The sequence below is a fragment of the Octopus sinensis genome, linkage group LG11, assembly GCF_006345805.1.
Source record: "Octopus sinensis linkage group LG11, ASM634580v1, whole genome shotgun sequence".
In the NCBI taxonomy this organism is placed as follows: domain Eukaryota; kingdom Metazoa; phylum Mollusca; class Cephalopoda; order Octopoda; family Octopodidae; genus Octopus; species Octopus sinensis.
The window spans coordinates 71,589,148-71,614,901 of NC_043007.1; the positions used below are offsets into that span (position 1 = coordinate 71,589,148).

The following is a 25,754-nucleotide window of genomic DNA, read 5'->3' on the forward strand; positions in this document are numbered from 1 at the left end:
TTGTTTTCCGTGAAAGTTTGGCGCGCTGTTAGTTGGGGCATTTGAATTATAACGTCGGATGTAATCAATTGAACCACACGCGTATTTATCGTTATGGTAAAATCTGGCGTGTGATTGAGTGGATTTCATCCAGATAGTTTTGGCTGACGAGCTACAAGTGGATTTTTTTGTAAGTAAAATACATTTAATTCATTAATAGCGAAACATTGTCCCAAAATAATCTGTATTTTTGTTATTTTTTATTTGCCCTGTCCGTGTGAGCTAACAATCGTATTGACTTTCATGGGAAACATGTATTTTTGTGGTTGAAACCTTTTGGATTAACTGGTGCTAGAGTGAGCCATATAGTGACCACTCTCTTATATTTATTATATATATATATATATATACATATCTTCAGTGAGATTTGTTGAGAGAAGAAAACTTTGAAGTGGCCTTCTGCACCACGTAAATGGATTTTTTTGATTTTTGCCTTCAACCACATCTCACAGCTCCACTCTTGGGAGATTAGATCTGAGATCTTTTTCGCCTCCTCCAGTAAATAAACTGAGTATTGAGTGAAAACCCTGTCATGAATGGGAGCTATGCAGTGTTTCATCTTGATTGCTTTGCTATTGAAGAGAACCACTACATTCCCCATCTGTCTAGCTACATATATCTATACACACAAGGAGGTGCTGAAAAGTTTGTGGTTTTAAATGTATCACACAAGGCCTGATTGGAAGCCCAACCTTGCAAGTTCTTTTACAGGGCTTAGAAAAACTGAAAGGCCACTGCAATAAGTGTATGAATCTGAGAAGGGAATATGTTGAATAAAATCATAATTAATTGATCCTCCTGCATTTTCTTTTACCCAAAGCAAGGAACTTTACAGCATCCTCTCATATGTCTGCAGGTGGCGAGCTGGCAGAAACGTTAGCACGCCTGGCGAAATGTGTAGCCGTATTTCATCTGCCGTTACGTTCTGAGTTCAAATTCCACAGAGGTCGACTTTGCCTTTTATCCTTTCGGGGGGTCAATAAATTAAGTACCAGTTATGCACTGGGGTCAATGTAATCGACTTAATCCCTTTGTCTGTCCTTGTTTGTCCCCTCTGTGTTTAGTACCTTATGGGTAGTAAAGAAATATATATTTCTTCAAGGACTCTTTCCACCTGCATTTGTGAAGCTGATTCTAAGCGTCAGGTTTTAGCAAACATACACCAATAGATGACTGTTTTTCCTGGCAGATTTTGCCAAATTTCAGCTGATACAACTTCTGCTCTCTTCTATTCAATTTCACAAGTTGTTTAACTTTTATGAGTTTTGTGATTTTGTCAGCTAATGGAAAGTTACACAACTGCCTTGATTTCATTACCATCAAAGCAAAAGATCAATTGCTCATGAGGTTGCCCTCACTACTGTTTCTCGCATAGCTCAGTCTGTAGAACATCAGACTTTTATATACTGACATTGGAAGTTATCTGAGGGTCGCGGGTTTGAGTCCCTCTGCGGGCGTATATTTGTTTGTGCTGGTGGCACGTAAGAGAACCATCCGAACGTGGCCGTTGCCAGCGCCGCCCCGGCTGGCCTCCATGCCGGTGGCATGGAAAAAGCAGCATCCGATTGTGGCCGTTGCCAGCCTCATCTGGCCCCCGTGCCGGTGGCACATAAAAAGCACCATCTGATCGTGGCCATTTGCCAGCCTCGTCTGGCACCTGTGCAGGTGGCACATAAAAAGCACCCACTACACTCTCGGAGTGGTTGGCGTTAGGAAGGGCATCCAGCTGTAGAAACACTGCCAGATCAGACTGGGCCTGGTGCAGCCATCTGGGTTGAACTGTCCAACTCATGCTAGCATGGAAAGCGGACATTAAACGATGATGATGATGTTATTGTTGTTGTTGCTGCTGCTGCTGCTACCTTTGTTCTCCAGTAAATGAGTTAGACCTTGAAACATAATCTTTTACCCTTCCACTTCACAGGTACTTCTGTGACACTTGTCAGTCTTATTAATGTTGCTGTTTTCCCTGCTGCTGTTGACAGTGGCAAATATCACACTTACATCATTTCTATTTTTTATTTTGCTTATCACAGCTGCCGTTACTACTGCTGCTGCTGCTGCTGGTATTTGCTAGTGTCTGCTCAATGCATAGTGGAAAGAAACTGTCACCAGCCCTCACCTGTTTCCTAATTAGGTAATATTTTATTACCTGACAAGTTCCCATGAAAGACACTACTTGCATGATAGTGGCTCTCATTTACAACTATCACATAAAAGTAAAGAAACAGTAATACATACTTACACTGATATATACATACATACATACATACATACATACATTTACATACATACATACATACATACATACATACATTAACATATATATATATATATATATATATGTAGATTGAGAGAGAGAGAGAGAATGAAGTTACATAGCTCAGTGGTTAGAGTGTCGAGCTTATGATCATGAGGTTGTGCGTTCAATTCCCAGACCGGGCTGTGTCTTGTGTTCTTGAGCAAGACATTTTATTTCTGATCCACTCTCGAATGGTGCTTATTGCCTGCCACCAGTATGGGAGCCAACTAGGCAGCAATGGAATCTTCCACAACTACAATTTCCATTTGATTGTGATTTGATTTGATTTCTATTTTGATTTTTCTTGACTCAATAGGTCTCCTCAAGCATGGAATGTCACCCAATGATTCAAAGGTACTTTTTAAGTGGGTTGGTTATGTGACACTGGTGTAGGCTATGGCTGTGATCTCACTTTACTTGCCAGGTCTTCTCAATCACAGCATATCTCCAGAGGTTTCAGTCTTTTATCATTGCCTCTGTGAGGCCCAATATTTGAAGGTCATGCTTCACCACCTCATCCCATGTCTTCCTGTGTCTCCCTCTTTCGCAGGTTTCTTCCACTGTTAGGGAGTGACACTTCTTCACACAGCTCTCCTCGTCCATATGCAGCACATGACTAATTCAGTGCAGTTGTCTTTCTTGCACACCACATCTGATACGTCTTATGCCCAACATTTCTCTCAAGGTGCTTACACTCTGTCATGTGTGCACACTGACGTTACACATCCAGTGGATCATACTAGCTTCATTTCTTTCATGTAGTCACGGCCCATGTTTCACTGCTGTGTAGCATGGCAGTTCACACACATGCATCATACAATCTACCTTTCACTCTAAGCGAGAGGCCCTTTGTCACCAGTAGAGGCAGGAGCTTTCTGAACTTTGCCCAGGCTATTCTTATTCTAGTGACAACACTCTCCAAGCATCCACCACGACTACAGACTTGGTAGCCTAGGTAGCAGAAGCTATCAACTACTTCTAGTTTCCCCTCCTGGCATGTGATGGAATCAGTTTTCTGATCACCTGTGGTGCTTGTTGCCTCTGTGCATCTGCCGCACACAAAAGCTATCTTCTTGGTGACCTTCCTTTTGTGTCCATAGTTTACACTGGGTACATCTTATGGAGTTTCTACCTACATCTTTGCTACAGATTGAGCAGGGCCATCTACCTGAAGGGGTTTGTGATGTGTTCACTTCCCTCAGTATGTATATAAATATATATATATGCATATATATATATAATGTATAGTTATATATACATAGGTGGGGTGTGACTGTGTGCTAAGAAGCTTGCTTGCCAACCATATAGTTCCAGGTTCAATCCTTGGGCAAGTGTCTTCTACTATACCCTTGTGCCAACCAAAGCAATATCAATGGATTTGGTTGACAGAAACTGAATGAAGTATGTCCTATATATATGTATTATGTGTATGTATTTGTGTCTGTGTTTGTTACTCCCCACTGTCGCTTAGAAACCAATGTTGGTGTGTTTACATTCCTGTAACTTAGCAGTTTGGCAAAAGATATCGATAGAATAAGTACCAGGCTTACAAAGAATAAGTCCAGGGGTTGATTTCTTCAACTAAAAGATGGTGTTCCAGCATGGCCACACTCAAATGGTAAAAGAGTAATATATATATATATACATATATATATCATCATCAGCAGCATCATCGTTTAATGTCCGTTTTCCATGCTAGCATGGGTTGGATGGTTCGACTGGGGTCTGGGAAGCCAGGTGGCTGCACCAGGCTCCAGTCTGATCTGGCAGTGTTTCTATAGCTGGATGCCCTTCCTAACGCCAACCACTCCATGAGTGTAGTGGGTGCTTTTTAGGTGCCACTGGCACAGAGGCCAGAGGAGGCTGGCAAACAGCCATGATCGGTTGGTGCTTTTTACGTGTCACCGACACAGACGGCAGTCAGGCAGCGCTGGCATCTGCCACGTTTGGACGGTGCTTTTAATGTGTCAACTTGAAAGTGCATATTCTCAGAAAATATTCTGAATCTGCTTCATTTTCACTTCTCAGAATGTATGAGGAGAAATATGTTTGCAGGTTATTAACATCACACCCTGGAGGAATGAATAAGATGACAGGAGAATATCATCAAATTTATACAAAACTGTTTGATTAAATATTCTTCTTTCTCTCTTTTTCTTTCCTTTTTTTTCTGTCGTCTTCGTTTTTCTGTTTTTTTCTGTCTTTTTCTTTTCACCTGATATAAAATTGTAACTTAAAAACTGATGATGTCATTCCATCAACATGTGGACACTGGTTGCTCTCGTTCATACCTTACGTTTAAATTTCTGTAATTTTGAATTTTTATCACTTCTTATTTTGGACTTGACAAAGACAGACATACTGTTGAAATATCGTTCAACTAATAAAATATCTTACAATTGAATCGTGCTCTTCGTCTTGACTGTTTACCTTTGTGAAGAGTTACATCAATCCTTTTGAAAATATAATAATGATAATAGTGATAATAATAATGCCATACCAGACAATGGCTCTTATGGCTTCTGATCTTTATTGATTAGAAGTGCTATCATCTACATGTTTTGCCTTTGTATAAAAGATGCACCACAGAAAATATTCTGCTCAACACCTCAGATTTGCTTGTTATTTGTTTGACTGTAACCAGTTGAGCATGTTCCTTGGTGGCTGATGATATGTACATCTCTGATCATGAGCAGAAGTAGTAGGGGAGCATCATAGCCAGGAATTTTGTGGGGTTTGAATAATTCACCTCTGAAAACATGGGTGCTCTGCTCTTCATCCTTAAACAAACCTTATTCAGGAACCTTTTGAGTGGGATGGGCCACTCGACCTGAAGAAAATTTTAACTGAGCCCCACCTGCAAGGTCATGTGTAGTTTATCTTGATATATGGTTGTGGTGCATGTGCCTGGTGTACCCTATCAGATAGGTATATTGGGCTTCTTATACTTGTATCCCAGTGAGACTTTGATGGCATGCATCGCTCTCTCACACAATGATAATAATGATGATGATAATAATAATAATAATAATAATAATAATAATAATAATATAATCATAATAATAATGCCCTGATGCAGTGAATGCTCTGATGCAGTACCAGACAGTCGCTCTCATGGCTTCTGATCCTAACTGATTGGAAGTGTTATCATGTACATTGTTTTGTCTTGGTATAAAAGATGGGCTACAGCAAATATTCTGCTCAATACCACAGATTTGCTTGTCAGTTGTTTGACCTTAACCAGTTGATCATGTCTTTTAGTGGCTGACGATATGTGCATCTCTGACCATGAGCAGAAGTAGTGGGGCAGCATCATAGCCATGTGTTGAAAAGAGTTCTTGGAGGTTTGGATAATTCACCTTTGGAAACAGGTGGTTCGTTCAATATCCTTAAACAATCCTTATTCAGGGACCTTTTGAGCATGATGGGCTATATGACCAGAAGAAAATTCTAACTGGGCCCCACCTGCAAGGTCATGTGCTGTTTATCTTGATATGAGATCACCATGTCATGCACATATGGTTGTAATGCGTGTGCCTGGTGTACTCTTATCAGACAAGTAGTCATGATGCATATACTGGGCTTCGTATATTTTACCTCAGAGTCACTTTGATAGCATGCACTGCTCTCTCACTCAATAATAATAATAATAATAATAATAATAATAATAATAATAATAATGATAATAATAATAATAATCATCGTTTAACGTCTGCTTTCCATGCTAGCATAGGTTGGATGATTTTGACTGAGGGCTGGCAAACTAGATGGCTGCACCAGTCTCCAATCTTAATCTGGCAGAGTTTCTACAGCTGGATGCCCTTCCTAACGCCAACCACTCCAAGTGTGTAGTGGGTGCTTTTTATTATTATAATAATAATAATAATAAAAATAATAATAATAATAATAATAATAATAATAATAATAATAATGATTTAAGCAGAAGGCCAACAATTTTGAAGAAAGGCGATAAGTTGATGCCACTGACCCCAGTACTTGACATGTGCTTTATTTTGATAATCTTCAAAGGATAAAAGACGAAGTTGAGCTCAACAAGATTGGAACTAAGAGAATGCTAAGAGTCAGAATAAACACCATAAAGCATTTTTCGTGATTCCCTAACAATTTTGCCAGTCAACCAATCCTTTCAGTATGCAAAGCAGATGGCAATCCAAGAATGACCCTCCTACTTCTGGAACCTGTGTATTGTAATATTAGCCTGAGTGGATAGGCATATGATGCACCAACTCAGCCTGATTCTTGGTTTCAAACATCAGGGATATGCTCCTGTATGCTTTGCCCCAGTTGATGAAGCACATATTCTGCCACATATCAGCTAGGGCTCCCTCTGACTTGACTGTGGAGGGTATATGGAAGCCCCTCTCTCCTACCTCCTTCTTTGTTGCCCTTTCCTGGATAAATTCCTTGGATGTATGGAAAAAGAAATACCTTACCTCAGCAGTCCATAAAACAGCTCGAACAGTCCTTTTAGGCCGCAGACCCAATTCATGGAGAATTGTTATAGCCTAGAAAGTCATTTACAATAAATAATTATTTCATTTACACAAAAAAAACTACTGAAATAAAATATTTTAAACAAAAACGAATTCCCTCTTCTTAAAATTACTGGTAAATTCTTAGACTTAACAATGAATTGTATCCTTTTGAGCAAGGTGTTTCATTTCATGATCCACCAATATAAATATCTATAAAGAATATGAACTGGATACCAGTGCAGCCCTTTCTCTCCTTCCAGGTGTCACCTTCTGAATATTTCACAGGGTCAACTGTAAGAAAATTGGGAGGGCGTCTATGTCTACCAATGACTATAGAGGTCCCTGAATCAATTAGAGAAAGCATGGTGCAACTTACCAAGCCACAAGTGATGGTTGGTTGTAGTTTAAATATGAATTGTATCCATCTCACATTAACTCTCTCAGATCTGTGCCCTTTTGTCTAACTTAACCCTCCACCTGGTCTCCTGAGTCAAACAAAATAAATAGTTGCGTACACAGCTCAAGAATAATGATAGATGGCAAACAAACGGATAAAATGGTTAAAAATTCAGGAGAATAACAACTATAAGTCTGTCTCTCAACTAACATATTTGTTTGCCTGAATTGCTACTTTCCTCATCTCTTTAACCAGTTTGATGTCCACATCACTCTTATTGTCTGCATAAGGATAAGTTATTCATCTTAAGAGTAAATATCATCAATGATTTCCTTAACTGTAAAGAGTCTTGGCCTTTTTTGTTCTGGGTTCATTATGCACTCATTTCATTGCAAAAGAATCGTTCTTTTGTTATTTTATAAGAAACAAAAATAAACAACAGCTAAGTAGGCTACTATTAACACACTTCATTACAAAGCTGCAATGTGATTGGTTGTCTATTTATAGTATTTTATCTTCTTTTTCTTGTTCATTACAGCTTTAACGGGAATCCTGTAGATCTTGGTTAGATTTAAATAGCCAATTTGGAATCTAAATAGTAACAGTACTGGATAGTTATTTTAACTTGCCAACATAATAATGTGGTAGTCCTGACTAGGACTATGTTACTACTTTTTAATCTCAGGAAAATATCTTTTCCAGCTGGTTTATTGACACATGACCTGTGTCCTAGACATACTGCAAGCGAGGGGGTTCACTGCTCCCTTCTATCCAGCACTGAGGAAGTGAAATAACCCAGAAACCATTAGTCTGCTGGTACTGCCAATGGCTAGAAGGGAGCAGTGAGCCCCCTTGCTTACAGTATATCTAAGACATATTTCATGTGTTGATAAATCAGGTGGAAAAGATGTTTTCCTAGGGTTAAAAAGTAGTAACATAATCCTAGTCAGGACTGCCATGTTATGTATCTAGGCTATTCCTGGTATACTGGGAACACAGCATGATAGAATTAAGCTGAAACTAAAAGATCCCCAGTAAGGCTAAAACAAATATACAGCAGGACATTAAACTTTCAAAATAATCTTGAAGGTAATTTGATTCGCCAATTGTTTTATGTATGGTATATAATATCACATGACATTAAACTGCTATGCCTCTGTCCATAAAGATAAACTGACCCATTAGCGTTCAGATTACTCTGTCAAATATAATGCTTATCTATTCACAATATTCTGAATTAATCATGCATTATATCATAGCTAAAAGATTTCAATGCTGTGATTGATTATTTTTAGAATAACATTGTAGGGTAGGTGTGAAAAGCTGGATCTGACTAGTTTTTTAACATAATACATGTAGAATATTTGAGCTGGATGTGATTGGTTTAAATGCTAAAGGGTTATAGCAAAAATATTTCAATGACAACTAAAGCAAATAAATAAATAAGATGATGTTAAACATTTATCAGAACTTATATTTTAGTAAAAATGCCAAAGTAAAAATGAATTATTAAAATTTTAAGATAAATACCTGCCAGGAAATAAAGGCACCTCCCCCATCATCCATGGCTCCTTGACCAACATCCCAGCTGTCAATATGGCCACTCACTAAAACAGTCTGTTTAAAAATACATAAAATAGTTTAGAGTTGATGATGCTGGGAACTCAAATTATAATGAACTAATTCAATTATCAATGAACTTAATGAATGAACTAATCAAAGAATTAACCATTTAATATCTCTTCCCACTGTTTTTTTTTCTTCTTTCTCCTTTACCTACTCTTAAGTTCTTGTTGTTTGTTGATGTTTAACCCATAGTCGGCTCTGCTTGAGAAAACATTAGATCAAACGCATTCTAAATATGACCATCTTGTTCTTTATTTCAGCCATAGTGTATAGGACCACACTAACCAGTGTGTGCTTCCTATTTGGAAACAGTGGGTGTGATTCAATGAAGATTTAGTTATTATGTCTAGCAAGCAGAACAACTGTCTTCCCAGTTAGCCTTCCTTTGATATTGCTGCATCTCTTATGCGTCCATAGCTTACACTGGGTACATCTTATGGAATTTATACCTATGCCTTTTCTACAGATCAATCAGGGCCATCTACCTGATGGGATTTGTGGTTTGTCTGCCTTCCTACTTATTAAGACTTTGGTTTTTGCTAGGTTGTCTCTAAGGCTCTTCAATTCTAGTCTTTGCTTCTACTATTTCACAAATTTTTTCTATTTATTATTTATAGACACAAACAACTCACTCTAAATATGTACCCTGTTCAATGTACTTATTTAGATTGCTTGTACATGTTCAAAGTTTTTATTTTAATTGAGCATACCTGCTCAGGGTACTTACTTAGATCGAACTTTTCTATTCAGAGGACTTATTTAGATTCAATGTACCTATGCAGGGTTTTTATTTAAATTAAATATACCCACTCAAGGTACTTATTTATATTAAATGTACCTGTTCAGTGTACTTATTTAGATTGATCTTACCTGTTCAGGGTACTTGTGACCTACAACTTCAGCAACAATATTTCTGGAATCAGTAGAGTTAAGTGTTTGAGCAGACATCTTCAAGACTACAACAATTTTACTTCCTGAAATAAGAAAAAATACCCAGTGCAACAAAAATAAGATAATGAGTAATAATAATGATGATGATGATGATGATGATGATGATGATGATGATGATGGTGATGGTGGTGGTGGCGGTGGCGGTGGCGGTGGCGGCGGCGGCGGTGGTGGTGGTATTAATACGTCAGCATTATAAAATCAAAGCTGATGACAAGTGATATAAGCATCACCGAAGGAAAAAAATGCAACAGTTCTTTAGGATTTTCCTGTGCATGCAGATAGAACCATCTAAGCTAATAAACCGGATATTGTTGTAAAAGACTAAAACAACAAGGTCAGTATATAGACTAATATGAGTATCCCTTGTGATTATGATATTGTGGCAAAAGAATTTGACAAGCTTAGAAAATCCAAAGATTTGTCCATTGAAATTGAAAAAATGTAGTGTCTCAAGGTGATTAGAAAACCAGTGATTGTAGGAGTATGGGGAATTATCAAAAAAAGAACTGAAAATTATTTGAGAATGATCCTTGGTTTACCATCCCAACTAGAAGTGCAAAAAATTGTTTTCACTGGTACATTACATGCACTGAGAAGAATAATGTTGCTGGTGTGTATATTTTAATAGCCTATCAACATACACAGTGAGGTTCTTTGCCCAAGATGTCAGGAAGATACTAGCAAGAAATGGAAAGAAAGATTACCAAATTAGATATTAGTTTGGAAAAAAATTGATGCAGAATCCCAAAAAAGAAAAGAATATTGATGGTTAAACACCAAAAATTATCCAGATATTTTATAAGCAACCTCAATTACAATTGGGTTAAATTTAAAGAAAAATATCTTGAAGAAAAAAGTACCTGTTTTTTGAGTGAGCCCCCGTGTTCCCACTTGGTGAGCTGGTATAGAGCCGATGTGTGCTTCTCTTCCTTAAGTTCCCTCCAATGCTCATTTACCTGTTCTCCTATGTTCCATGCTGTCTCCCTTATGTATGTCGGTGTCTTGTTTCTGCACTGTCCCTCTGTACATCTTATACTATAGACTATATTCCTAGCTTTACAATGGTGGTGGTAGTAGTAGTAGTGTGGTTAATGATGGTAGCAGTAATGGTAGTAGTGGTAACAGTAGTGGTAGTGAGAAAGATAACCCTAGAAGGACCAGCAACATGAATACCCACCCCCTTGACACTCAGTTCTTCAACACATGTGACAAATCTTACAACATGAGCTGTATATACCCAACAACACAACCCTTTAACAAAAGGGTCTGCATCCCAAGACATATTAGTGACCACATGGAAGCAGAATTCACTATAGCTAGGACAAAACTTAGACTTTAGAACTATACACTAAGAGACAGAATAGGACAGAGGCCCAACAACTCAAGTATATACCCACGAGTGGCCTACATAAGCACATGCAGTGCACAAGGAATGGAGAGGTGGTATGCCTCCCCACAGATAAGTCTGGCAGAATGTCAACAGACAGCCTGGCGAATTACATCCAGGCAATGCAATCTCACATCACCAATATGAAAGTAACTTTACAGGCGCATGAGGAGAAAGAAAAGGTCCTCAACGCACACATAATGATGTGGACAATTGTTCTTGGATCTCATGGCCAATAACTTCCAGGCCTGGAACAACGATATCCTGATGCTGTATGGACTTCGCAAGGACCACAAAATAACCACCAATCCAGTGGCGGGACCACCAACAAGACCAGTCTACGGAGTGAATATTGCTAGCAACTACAGGATCTCCTACTTCCTCTCAATGATCATACACCCCATAATCCAGATGTCACTAGATGTTTGTGATAGCATGGAAGATCTCCTCAGCAGGATCAACAACTGAACACAACACCTGCGACCTGACAGGATGTATAGTGGGTAGCATGGATGTGGTATCCCTATACAAATCCATCGACGTGGATTTTGTAGTGGTGGAGGAGGAGGGGGAGGATAAAAAGCAGAAAAGAAAAGAAGTTTGGTGATGGACAAATTCACATATCCAAATGAACATGCAAAGTACAAATGTTAGATGGAAGGAAATCTGGTGTCATCTAAAATAGAAATGACAAAAAAAGACTTGAAGGAGTTATAACACAAAATTTTAAAACAGATTAAAAATTATTTTGAAATAGAGATACAAACCTCGTTTAGACATACGCTCCATCATCTCAGCATCTTCAACAGTTATACATGCTGTAGGAATTTTACGGACACCTTCACTATAATACTAAATATTGCAAAATTATCAAGAATAGCAGAAAAGTTTTATTATAGCCATAAATTAATTTTACTTGTATTATCAGTTTTATTGTCATATTTGGGATGTAATTTTAGGAATATTCAAAGTATTTATATTAGGGATTGAATGATAATCCTTTCTGTTATAGGCACAAGGCCTGAAATTCCAGGGATAGGTGCCAGTCAATTACATTGACCCCAGTGCTATCTGGTACTTGTTTCATTGACCCTGAAAGGACGAAAGGCAAAACTGACCTTGACAGAATTTGAACTCAGAACATAAAGATGGACAAAAAGCCACTAAGCATTTTTCCCAGTGTACTAACAATTCTGCAATCTCATCAAAATTATTATGGACAATTTTAATTTAAATATACACACTTTAAAATGGTCAGTCTTGTATTAAGCTGGTAATATCAAAGGATTAAAGAGAAATAATAGCACAAATCTATTGTATAGTAAGTAGCACAGGCAATATCACTAAGTAAATAACGTAGATTTTAAAGAGAACTTATGATGAATATGATATTTATTCATTCATTTAACAACCATTTTCCATGCTAGTATAGGCTGAATGAAGACTTATTATTAAAACATTATTTCACAACCACATGCTCTTCCTGTCCCTAATCACTACCTGTTTTCCATGCAAGACATTTTTATTCCAGCTGTTTTGAAATTTCAGAACTAAGGGTCAATTTGTTGCTATGGAATTGTTAACATAATCTCTCCAATTTTGCCCAATTAATTTCAAGTATTGACATTACAGAATGTACCAGGTTGATGCAAAATGTTTTCCAGATTTTCACTGATGATTTTTGATAGCTTGTATCGCCATGTTACATGATTAATTTGATACAACTTGTTGCCCAGTCATTGATGAAATGTTTATTCTTTATTTTCATACATAGCATATGAACATTAAGTGTTTATTCTTTATTCTACAGCTTTGATAATGAGCAATGAAAAAATTACAATTAGAGCTATTTTATGCTACTTGTGGAAAAGTAGGAATGAGTGCAAGGGCAGTGGCAAAAGAAATTAACAGTGTGGAAGGCCTAGGAACTGTCAATGAACATATGACATAAAACTGGTTCAGGCATTTCAGGGAAGGTGACACCAGACTTGGAGACAAATTAAGGTCAGAGAGGCCTTGCTTGAAATGGTTGAACATCAGCCAAGCATAAGCACTCATGAATTGTTGGTAGAACTTGATTATTCACAAAACTCCATAAACTCAGCCTTGTGAACAGATGATGTCGAAATGCTCTTCATGAACTGGCCAATGACCAGGCTCAACAATGTGAGAATTTGCAAACAACTGCTGGCAAATTCTTGTGACACCCGTTTTTTGTGTTGAATTGTAACTGGGAATGAAGAATGGATTATTTTGATAATCTTAAAGAAATTAGTGGCTTCATTCCAGCATGGCTTCAGAACCTGTTGTCAAACAAGAGAGGTTTGAGTAGAAGGTCATGTTGTGTGTTTGATGGAATTTCGAGGAGATGTTGCACTCTGAGCTTGTCCCAAATGGTTACGCAGTGAATGCTAACGTTTAGGCTCAACAACTGCAGCAAGTACATGATGCTTTGAAAGGCTGCTACACACCATTGGACAATCAAAGATGCACACTCCTACAGCATGACAATGCCTCAGCACACACTGCCAACGTGACCAAGCACAAACTTGAGGAACTTGAGGGGCTGGAAGTGTTGCTTCATGCTACCTACAGACATTGCAACATCAGATTACCACCTTTTCCAAGCCATGGCTCATTTCTACACAGACTGGGGCTCAAGAATGTGGATGAGGTTGAAAACGGATGCAGTGAGTTTTTTGCTGCCAAACAAGGCAAATGACATAAGAGTGGAAACGAGCTTCTAGCACAATGATGGTAACAGACAATAGAATAAGAAGGGATATATTATGATGAATAGACATTTTACGTATGTAATTCATTTGAACTGTTAATTAAGGCTTAAAATACTAAAAAAAAAACCTTTTAACTCAACCTGGTAAACATTCATAGATGCACAATGTAATGATAGATATTTATTTTTCTATATATGTATATATATATGTGTATATATATATATATATATATATATATATATATATATATACACTATATACTATGTTTCTGATAAGCTTTTTTATCATTTCCTGTAAAGCAAACTTCACAACAGCACACCAATGCCTGCTCATATTCAAGGAAATAATGAAATTTCTATCTTCAACCCCCATGTTATAGAGTACAAATCATTTTAAATGCTTAACCTTATTAAATCATTTCTTATCAGCTGCTATTTAAGCATTTATGAGAGCATTTTATAACTACATTTAATCATTGTATTTCTTACCTGATGTCCTGTGTGAGGACTATAGATTGAAAAAGGTGTAACACTTCTGATAAGACAGGCTAAAGCTCCAACTTTGGCTGCTTCACTTGCCCCTTGGGTCCGATATTGAACTGTTTCTCCATAACTTATCCATTTTTGGTTGAAAACAACAATTTTACCTTCAGCCTGCAAAATATAAAGCAATTTGAAAAGGAAGTTTTTTCAAGATCCTGAAACTGAAGTAGTTGTATGACAGATAAAAAAAAATTGAATAAATAAATTACAGAAATGAAAAATGCCATATAACACTAAACAAATTGTTTGTTTTTCCTTAAGTCAACAAACATTTCAATGATATTTCTGCACAGTTTTTTTTTTTTCCATACATTTCAAAATCGCTATTGCTGCAATGTGACAACAGGATGCTGGTAAAATTAATCTATTTTTCAGTATAAAAATCACATCTTAAGGGACATTAATTTAGAATGTAACTTCAGCCGTACAATCTTTGGTGGGCCAATTCCCAAGTGCAGTTATTTCAGACATATTTATATTCTGTTATTGTCACAATAAACTTGTGTTAACTTATGATTTAATGCACAAGCACAATTCTTATTGATAAAGCATGAAAATATTTCTTTATTTAACAACAATGTTGTGTGACCTGTCATATTAGATTGTAATAGCATATATTTATTAGGGTGTCTTTTCTGTTGTTGTTACTGTTGTTGCTGGTGTTCTTTTACTCTTTCACTTGCTTCTGTCACTTGACTGCAGCTATGCTGGAGTTCATTGAACAATATTTTAGATAAAGCAATTCTATGGCCAAAATGTATCCGTTGTGACCATTCCATCTTATTTTCATACAATATATGCAGGACTATACTATCTGGCATATCTTTCCCTTTTTAAGATAGTAAGATCTAATCTAAAGGAATTTGGCTGCTATTTCTGCAGGCTGAGCAGCCATATAGAAGCTTTTGTGAGTTTGTTGTTTTTAGCTGTACTCATCTCACCTTCAATATAGGATTCAGTAGATGAAACACTTGATGTTCAGCAATCACATTTGTTGTGTTTGATTCTCCTATCAGACTAATCTTCACATTTCCTCCTACCTACTATGTTTTATCATATGATACTCTGTTTCCACCAAGATTTTGCAGTGACTGCGACTGAATCAAGCAAAGTGATTTTCTCACTTCTTCAATAAGTTAAGGCAGTGAGCTTGGCAGAATCATTAGCACATTGGGAAAAATGCTTAGAAACATTTCAGCTATTCAGTCATTTGGCTGTGGCCATGCTGGAGCACTGCCTTTAGTCAAGCAAATCGACCCCAGGACTTATTCTTTGTAAGACTAGTACTTATTCTATCAGTCTCTTTTGCCGAACCGTAAGTTACGGGGATGTAAACACACCAGCATCAGTTGTCAAGTGATGTTGGAGGACAAACACAGACACACATACACACACACACATATACATATATACAACAGGCTTCTTTCAGTTTCCGTCTACCAAATCCACTCACAAGGCTTTGGTTGGCCCAATTATGAACTGAATGTTACAAATATCTTAGTGCAAGTTATTCTGCAACTAAGTCAGTCAGAAGAGTAATTGCTCATAACCAAGTGTTACAATTATTGTTTAGCCCAGGGTCAACCCAGGAAATATTGTCAAAAGCATGCTAGACATGACCATCCTACCTTTTTAGGAATATGCAACACTACATTAACTAGAGAGCAAGGTGTGATTTGAGGGAGGTTTCTACCTGCTGTTTTTAGCAGGTAGAATGACCAAACAGAATACTCCTCAGTTGATTATCCCCAGATTAGCAGATAGACAAATAAATGCACTCCAACCATGACTACCCTGTTTAATATTCATATACAGTCTATCTTGGGATATATTTTCTAATGTATTCTTCCTTTTTTTACAGTAGTACAATGTGATTTGAATGAAATTAGGCTATTATTTCTAGTAGACTGAGCAACCGTGTAGAGAACCTGAGAGAAGCAATTTCATTTCTCACAATGTCTCAATGTTTATGATTGGTTGGCTTGGAATTGTACCTTTCATTTGATTGGGTAGATTTACATTTGAATTTTAAGGAAGCTGAAGCATTTACCATTTGTGCTTTCTTTCTTAATTCTTCAAAACTGTTGACAACAAGTACTTCTGCCTTGATGCCATTCTTAGGAGTAGCTATACTGCTACCCAACCCCAAAATGGCCATTTCGTGATATTGTGGTTCCAGCATAGTAGCAGATTCCTTGCCACGCACCCAACGTGGTACCTGGAATTTAAAAAAAGAAATAGAACAAATAAATAACGACAATAAATACAAAATAAAGGTTATAATTATAGAATTACACACACACACACACACATATATATATATCCAAATTTAGGGAATGGAGTATATAAAATCCAGGCTACATATGTTTCATAGCTAGCAGGACTCTGAGACTCATTGAGACATCAAAAAGGACAGCAGGATCAGATATTTTTACTCAAGCCAACCCATGTTCACAGAGCAGGGCATGTGTGCAATTAGTTCTATGACTGATCCTTCAGTGCTGATGCAATTACATGTGAACTTTGCTGTCTTAATTAATCAGGATCTGAATATTGAGAAGTAAAATATCAAAACTATGAGATTGGATGTACATAACTTGTGACTTATTGGAAATAGCACTGAACCCTTATTTTGTTGTGGTACTGTTGTTCCATTTTTGTAGGATGGCACCCTTCCTAATTTTAATATCACTGAATATATTTCATTGATTAGTCCTAACTTAATGCTAGTGGTGTTTATTAACCCTTTAGCATCAGATTACTCTATAAAATGCAATGCTTATTTATTCACATTGCTTTAAATTAATTGTAAATCATCTTGTAAATGTGAGATACTGATGATGTTATTGTTTATTTTAAGGACGATATTTTAGAGTAGGTGTGAGAGGCCAGATCTGGTTTGGTTTGAATATAAAAGAGGAAGACTGATATGGCTGGTTTAAATACTAAAGGGTGAATCTATAACTTGGTCTGTTTCTGCAGTTGGCCTTGTGACCTTTTAATGTTATAAATGCTTCACATTTTTCAGCTAAACATGCAACTCTTTATCTATATCAGGGGTTATCAACAATTTTTTTTTTTTTACCTATGGATCTCTTTGATTACTGTTTTACTCTGACAGATCCCCATAGCCATTCAATGTATGAAAACTAACTTTATAGATACTTCTTTCAAAATTCCTATTTTATTTTGCATTCATTCACTTGTATAGGTTTGCAACAGAACTCTCTGAGGGAACATTTTTCAATGGATGGAGACATATTGAACTATGCAAAATGTGAGAGAAAGAAACCAAGTTATTTCTTGCAATAAATACATCTAAAGAAAAATTTCTCATGGACCCCTAAAATACTACTGTAGATCTCCAATTTACTATTTTGCTTGTTTCAACCCTCTGGAATTTTATATGGACCCCAGTTGAGAACCACTGATCATCATCATCATCATCATCATTTAACGTCCGTTCTCCATGCTAGCATGGGTTGGACGGTTCGACCGGGGATCTGGGAAGTCAGAAGGCTGCACCAGGCTCCAGTCTTATCTGGCAGTGTTTCTACAGCTGGATGCCTTTCCTAATGCCAATCACTCCGTGAGTGTAGTAGGTGCTTTTTACGTGCCACCTGCACAGGTGCCAGGCGAGGCTGGCAACGGCCACGGTCGGATTGGTGCATTTTACGTGCCACCGGCACGGAGCTATATTAATATTTTTTATGGTAGCCTTAGTTTCTTCATTTATCAGGTTACATGTCTTATGGTTAGTTTACTGGTACAAGCTAATGATGTTGTTGAGAAGCAGTTGGTTATATATATATCATTGCTAAATTCATGTAAGTTATTAGTCTTATCAAAGAATCTCAAGGAGGTTAACCTGAAAGGGTACCAAATCCTTAACTCTAAGGGGAATAGTTCCAAAGGCTGATGTCATACTCTTTTCAGTGGCAGTAAGGGGAACCTCACTGTCAAATAGAAGTAACTTTTTCCTATGTCTTCATTTTTTTTATCATTTGTTTTGTCTATATTCTTTTCATTCTTTAACACAATCTTGTGCCATTTTTACATCGTTTTTCAAATCTTTCAAACAACAAAGGAATCCATCAATAATGGTCAAACCAGAAGGAGACTCAGAGTTGGACTGTTCCACAGTCACAGAAAGGTAATGATACACTAGGTCCCCATTTCACTTTAGGTTAGACCTTATCCTTTGAGTAGTCAATTAAAGCATTTCCACTCTCTCCACATATACCCCAGGCTCTTTGGTTAAATGTTTTCAAAGTAACTCCTGTCAGAAAACTTCCATGAATTGTGCTAACACTGTTTTTTCAATCTTTCAGAAAATATAATTGGTGCAAGAGAAAATAATAAATACAAATAATATTTTAATTTTCACTCTAGCATAAAACTGTACTTTTAAATGAGTTAAGTATAACTGAATAAACAGATTACCCTGTATTACTAGTACTTGTTTCATCCTCTTTGCAGAAATAAAAAGCAATGTTGCTCCCAATGTGGATAGAATCCAGAAAACATAGAAATACAAACTAAATACTATGACATCTACTATAATAATAATCATGTGTTTTTCTCTGTCACAACATATGAATGAGAAAGGAAGGGGTGATAGATGAATAATGAAGAAAGGGATGATAGCAAACTGGTAGTGGGAGTGTTTCAACTCAGTGTGAGTATGTGTGTGTATGTAAAAGAGAGGTATGTGAATGTTTGTGTGTGTGTATGTATAATGGAAGTGGGATGGTGAAGAGTCAACACTGAAAAGAAAAATCAAACAGTGTTTCAACTCTTTGTGAGTATATCTGTGTGCATGTACAAGGGAAATATGTGAATGTTTGTATGCGAACCAGCATTCTTTCAGTAACAAACGATGATCGATGTCACATCTCAAAAGACAAACCACTAGATAACATTGACAGGTGTATTAATTTGATTTACCATCCATATTTATATATAAAATACTACAATTAACCATCATTTTTTACGGCACAGGGCCAGCTAGTATTTAATATGACACTCCAATATTTCTGTCACTCATCGCCTTCTCACACTCATTTTTACTAGTCAGGACTTGAATTGAAAATTGCAGGAAATTTACCAAACTTCTTGGAAACATTGCTATATCATATACTGATGAATGGTGAAAATTGCTTCCTTGGATATAAAAAAGTAATTTTTTTCTTAATGAATCCTTTTCAATTACCTTACCTTTACGTGTTCTCCATGGACATTTTCTAATCCTTCAGACATCATACTATGAAGAATGTAATCTGTAAAGAAATTAAATATGAAACTAATTAAATTCCACCAAATATCAATTTCATTGCATACATAAAAATGAAATCATTGATTTGGTTTTCGGTTTTTAAGACTGCTGTATTTCTTGATGCAACTCTGCTCAATAAAAATGTGTGTGTATGTACACACAAGTTTATATACACACACACACACATGTATGCGTATGTGTGTATATGTATATATGTGTGTGTATATATCAGCAGCAGCAGCAGTTAGCATCTGCTTTCCATGATGGTATGGGTTAGATGGTTTGAGTGGAACTGGTAAACTTGAGAGCTGCACCAGGTTCCAGTCTTATTTGGTATGGTTTCTATAGCTGGATGCCCTTCCTAATGCAAACCACTCCAAGGGTGTAATGGGTGCTTTTATGTGTCAACAGCATGAGTGCCAGATACGTGACACCAGCATCAGCCATGATTACAATTTCACTTGGCTTGATGAGTCTTATACACACACACACACACACACACACATTTATTTTCCAAAACAGCCGTCTGATGAGGTACATGACTTCATGAAGAAAATCTTTCACAGATAGACTGACAAGAACAGAAGAGATGAAATTGTCAGAAATTTTAACATTTCTGACTTCTACACTGGTACTGGGATGAGAACTGATTGAAACTGTATTGTATATGAGTTAATAGTGAATCCATTCTATGTTGGGATTTGACTTTCTAGAAATAACTGCCAATTCTCCTTCAAATTACACTTTACCTTCGGAAATAAAAACAAAAAAAGGACACTTTGGACAATTGCGTCCTTGATACAGTAACCAATGAAATGGTTATGATTGGAATGTTTTAGGCACAAGAGTGGCTGTATGGTAAGTAGCTTGCTTACCAACCACATGGTTCCGGGTTCAGTCCCACTGCGTGGCACTTTGGGCAAGTGTCTTCTACTATAGCCTCGGGCCGACCAAAGCCTTGTGAGTAGATTTGGTAGACGGAAACTGAAAGAAGCCCGTTGTATATATATATGTATGTATGTGTGTGTATATGTTTGTGTATCTGTGTTTGTCCCCCCAACATTGCTTGACAACCGATGCTGGTGTGTTTATATCCCCGTAACTTAGCGGTTCGACAAAAGAGACCGATAGAATAAGTACTAGGCTTACAAAGAATAAGTCCTTGTGTCGATTTGTTCGACTAAAGGCGGTGCTCCAGCATGGCCACAGTCAAATGACTGAAACAAGTAAAAGAGTAAAAGGGATTATGGATTTTCTCATTTCAGGTTGTCTTAATCAGCAGCAGCAGCAACAACAACAACAACAGCAGCAGCTGAAGCAATCACAACAACAACAACTGTGGTCTTGGCTTGCCATAAGCTTTATCACTTGTTTTGTGGTACAAGTTATAATTTTACCTAATTATTTGGCTTAGTCGGGCAACAAATAAAGGTACTTACCAATTGAATTCTCAAGATTTTGAGACCCTGCTACTCTATTTCCAAACATATCAGTGAATTTAGCCAGTCGGTTGTAAGACTGATTTTGGGCAGCACCATAGACGGCATATTGAATAATTTTGTCAGCAACATCTATAAGAACAGGAACAATAAAAATAAGTCACATAGGACCTAGCATAAAAAAACCCAAAAAACTATTCCTTATTTCTGGTTATAATAATTCTCCGCTTTTATACTTGTCTAAATGTTTAGAAATAATTTGAGAACTAGCATTATTTATTTGACAACTTATACCCTTGTGACAGTTACAATTATAATCAATACTATTTCAAGTAATATATTCAAAGGTACAATTATTATTAAATCTATAATTTTTGGCCTACTTGGAATTAATATCATACTTGTTTAACATTATATTATAATAATTAATATTCTTTTAAATTTAGAATCATTGTTGGTAACTATAATAGATGATAAATCAGGTGCAGCAGAATAAGAAAGTTTAACAGTGGCCATATTGAATATTTGGAAGTACTTATGTTGTGGTGGAAAATTGGCTTTAAGAATTTTAAAGAATAAGTGCAATTTTCATTTTGACAGTCTGTATGCATGCGTGTGTGTGTATGTGTGTGTGTGTGTGTGCGTGTATGTGTTTATGCATGCATGCAAACAAACAAATTGAATCCAAACAAAATATATTATGGTTAAAATACCAAATATATATATTCTACTACAAAACTTAGATTAACTGCCATAGAGAAGAAATATTTCTATACATTATATTCTTATAATATTCTTACATACAATAGACATACCTTTATATTTGCTAATTTCTTCATATATGTCAATAGGTGCTGTGACACAACATTTCAAGGAAATAACAACGACTGTGTGAAAATAGAAAAGAATATTTTAATGAAACAATCATAAAATGAAATTATTGAGTGAAAAAATTATATTCAACTATTGATCATAGAATAACGGCCTTGTATTTAGTTTGTACATTTAGACAGAATAAACCAAGCTGAAGAATATATCTTGTCTTAAGTCACAACACAACAGCTCTGTATGTACATTTTCAACTTATGATTACATGGCCACCATTTTAGTATCTTAATCTCATTGATACTGAGCTGATAACTGGGCAATTATTATACAGTCAACATAGTAACACTCCCAATAAAAATTATCTTTACAGAACAATCCGAAGTCTGAATATGTTTCTCACAGAGTTTAATCATTTTTTTCTTACATGTTTAGAAAGGACATTGACAAACTTTACAGAGTGTATATAAGTGACACATCAACATATAGAGGAAATGTTATAAACATTTTAAATAAGTTTTTCTCTACTGAATGAGCATCAACGATATTGATGTAGAAATAACTCCAACACACCATAAATATCCAGTATTTATTACAGGTCATAAAATTTGTCAGTATAAGAAGATATATCTTAAACCTAACTGCAAAATGAACAGTATCAGCATATCTCATATGAAATTTTCTATTGATGCCTTACCATAAGCATGATTTTTACAATATTTAATATACCTACAACTTCATAGTATCAAAGAGTATTTCCAATCTTATATTAACACTTTAGCATTCAGACTACTCTGCAAAATGCAATACTTATTTATTCACATTGTTTGGATTTAATCATGCATTACCTTATAGCTTTAAGATATCAATGATCTAATCACTTATTTTTAGAATGACATTGTAGGGTTGGCATAAAAGGCTGGATCTGGCTTGTTTAAATACAAACCAGGTAGAATTTTGGCCTGATATGGCCAGTGTAAATTCAAAAGGATTAATACAAGTAGCAACAAGTGGTTCTAATAACAGAAGGAGAGGCCTTCTGAATCAGTCAAGTTCAAATTAGTATCAGTGAATTTAAAACTATGTACACTTTCTCACTCAGGTTGAGAGCATATTATTTGGTGGAGTAGATCTGGCAATTTAAGTATGAAGCTGATGATATATACATTGGTCAAAATTATAATCCTTCTTATATTTAATTCACATGCTCTGTCCAGAGGTTGAAACACTAAAATTGTTTTTAAGAGCAAGCTAGAAATACATTCTTTTTTTTTTTGTTTTTTTATTTTATTTGTTTCAGTGATTAGACTGTGGCCATGCTGGGGCACCACCTTGAAGAATTTTTAGTCAAATGTATCGACCCTGATACTTATTTTTTTTAAAGCCTGGTACTTATTCTATCGATCTCTTTTGCTGAACCACTAAGTTATGGAGATGTAAACACACCAGCACCAGTTGTCAAGCGATGGTGGGGATACAACACAGACACGAACACACATGCATATACAACAGGCTTCCTTCAGTTTCCGTTTATCAAATCCACTCACAAGGCTTTGGTTGGCCAGAGGCTATAGTAGAAGACACTTGCATAAGGTGCCACACATTGGGATTGAACCTAGAACCATGAGGTTGAGAAGCAAGCTTCTTACCACACAGCCACAGCTGCACCTTTAATTCAATGCTCTCTGATGCATTATATAATTTTCTTCATACCCTATATAAGGTTACAGTCTGTATGCAGTGACGAATGTCTATAATAAAAAGTACATAATAGTTTATAAAAATAATTAAACATATAAAATACCCCTTTTCCTTTTTATACAAATAAATATTCTTGTGATTTTATAGAATGGAACACTTGTAAAAAACTTATTTTTTCTTTGGAAAAATGTTTGTTTTTGTGAATAAAAATACATAATATTCTGATTTTAAAATAAAAATAATTTATGTTTACTCAACCAAAATTTAATAATCAATGTGTCTGATGTGATTACCTTGATTTAAATCTTATTAATCCTACAGTTAGTAAGCTTTTTCAGTAATGCAGATTCTAATTCCCAAATTAGTACAAATAAAAATTCATTGTTGTTGAATTGAATTATTACATTCAGCTTTAATTTAATTATCTGCAATGAATTTTCCATATAAAGTTCAGCCCTAGAAATAATGTGAATTGTCTCAAAATCTGAACTATAAATTTGGGAGAAAGATTTTGATTAATTTAGCAGAATGAACAAAAACCATTATTACACTGGTTTTCTGTGATGTTTGCTGTTATATAAATCTTATTGGTTGGAAGCAATATATATTCATCATCATCATCATCGTTTAACGTCCGTTTTTCGTGCTAGCATGGGTTGGATGGTTCGACCAGGGTCTGGGAAGCCAGGAGGCTCCAGTCTGATCTGGCAGTGTTTCTTCAGCTGGATGCCCTTCCTAACGCCAACCACTCCGTGAGTGTAGTGGGTGCTTTTTACATGCCAGGGGAGGTTGGCAGCGGACACGATCAGTTGGTGCTTTTTATGTGCCACTGGCACAGAAGCCAGTTAAGGTGGTGCTGGCCTCGGCCACATTTGGATCACAACTACAATTTCCATTTGATATTTATTTTGATGTCGATGTACTTGACTCAATAGGTCTCTTCAAGCACAGCAGGTCACGTGCCACCAACACAGAAGCCAGTCATTATATATATATTATTTTATATATATCATATTTTGCATACCTAACTATATAATAAATACAAGGTTATACCAGAAATAACGTAAAAGTGACATAACATTCTTTTATTTAACATTGTTGTTTGTTCCTTCATGAGCCACGCCTGGCTCATAAGGGCTGGTTTCCTGGTTTCCTTGGTGTATAGGTTCCCCACCTGGATAGGATGCTGGTCCGTCGCAGGTGAGCTGCAAGATGCAGGAGGAAAGAGTAAGAGAAATTTGTGGCGAAAGAGTCAGCAGAAGTTCGCCATTACCTTCTGCCGGAGCCGCGTGGAGCTTAGGTGTTTTGCTCATAAACACACACATCGCCTGGTCTGAGATTTGAACTTGCGATCCCTCGACCGCAAGTCTGCTGCTCAAACCGCTAGGCCATGTGCCTCCTTTATTTAACATAGGTCATTCAACTTGCTTCCATTGACAGAGTAACTCTTCCTCTATACGAAAGTTATATTCAATATAGTCTCCATCACAAGTGATGCATCTGCATCATTGTTGAACTCAACTCTTGAATTGTCTGTGAAAAAATTCAAGTGTGTACTATTGTGTCCAATTTTTCACAGCTGTTTTCTGTGTCATTGATTTGTTGCCCACAAATTCATTTTGTTCTTCTTTCACATTTGTTTTATTGGGAAATCTTAATGATTCGTTTGTGAATGTGACACTTGTTATTTTTAACTGTAAAACTAATTAAAGATTTATTTCTTTATGGAGGAGTTTCTGATAATGTATCTGGTATTTCAGGGTTGAGTGACTTTTTTTAATGTATTGGAATTTTCTTTTTTGTCAACAGTAAAGGTTTCTTTATGGAGTGTAAAACTTGGGGTATCTTCTTGTTTTGTTTTTTTTAAATTTTATTTGTTTTGGTGATTAGACTGTGGCCATGCTGGGGCACAACAGTGAAGAATTTTTAGTCAAATGTATCGACCCTGGTACTTATTCTATCAATCTCTTTTGCTGAACCACTAAGTTATGGAGATGTAAACACACCAGCACCAGTTGTCAAGCGATGGTGGGGGTACA

At 36.4% G+C, this 25,754-nt stretch overlaps 1 protein-coding gene across 7 annotated transcripts in view; it reads right to left on the reverse strand.

Moving 5' to 3' along the window:
* Positions 1–25,754, reverse strand: part of LOC115217076 (carboxypeptidase Q) — an 83,660-nt gene that overhangs the window by 11,189 nt on the left and 46,717 nt on the right. For all 7 annotated transcript variants that reach the window (XM_036507687.1, XM_036507685.1, XM_036507683.1 and 4 more), the window contains exons 3-11: positions 22,005–22,076; positions 21,190–21,321; positions 19,693–19,754; positions 16,526–16,693; positions 14,422–14,586; positions 11,966–12,050; positions 9,731–9,834; positions 8,765–8,851; positions 6,796–6,867 (exon numbers count right to left, since the gene is read on the reverse strand). In XM_036507687.1, coding sequence (XP_036363580.1) covers positions 6,796–6,867; positions 8,765–8,851; positions 9,731–9,834; positions 11,966–12,050; positions 14,422–14,586; positions 16,526–16,693; positions 19,693–19,754; positions 21,190–21,321; positions 22,005–22,076 — 947 coding nt within the window. The remainder of the gene's footprint in view (positions 1–6,795; positions 6,868–8,764; positions 8,852–9,730; positions 9,835–11,965; positions 12,051–14,421; positions 14,587–16,525; positions 16,694–19,692; positions 19,755–21,189; positions 21,322–22,004; positions 22,077–25,754) is intronic.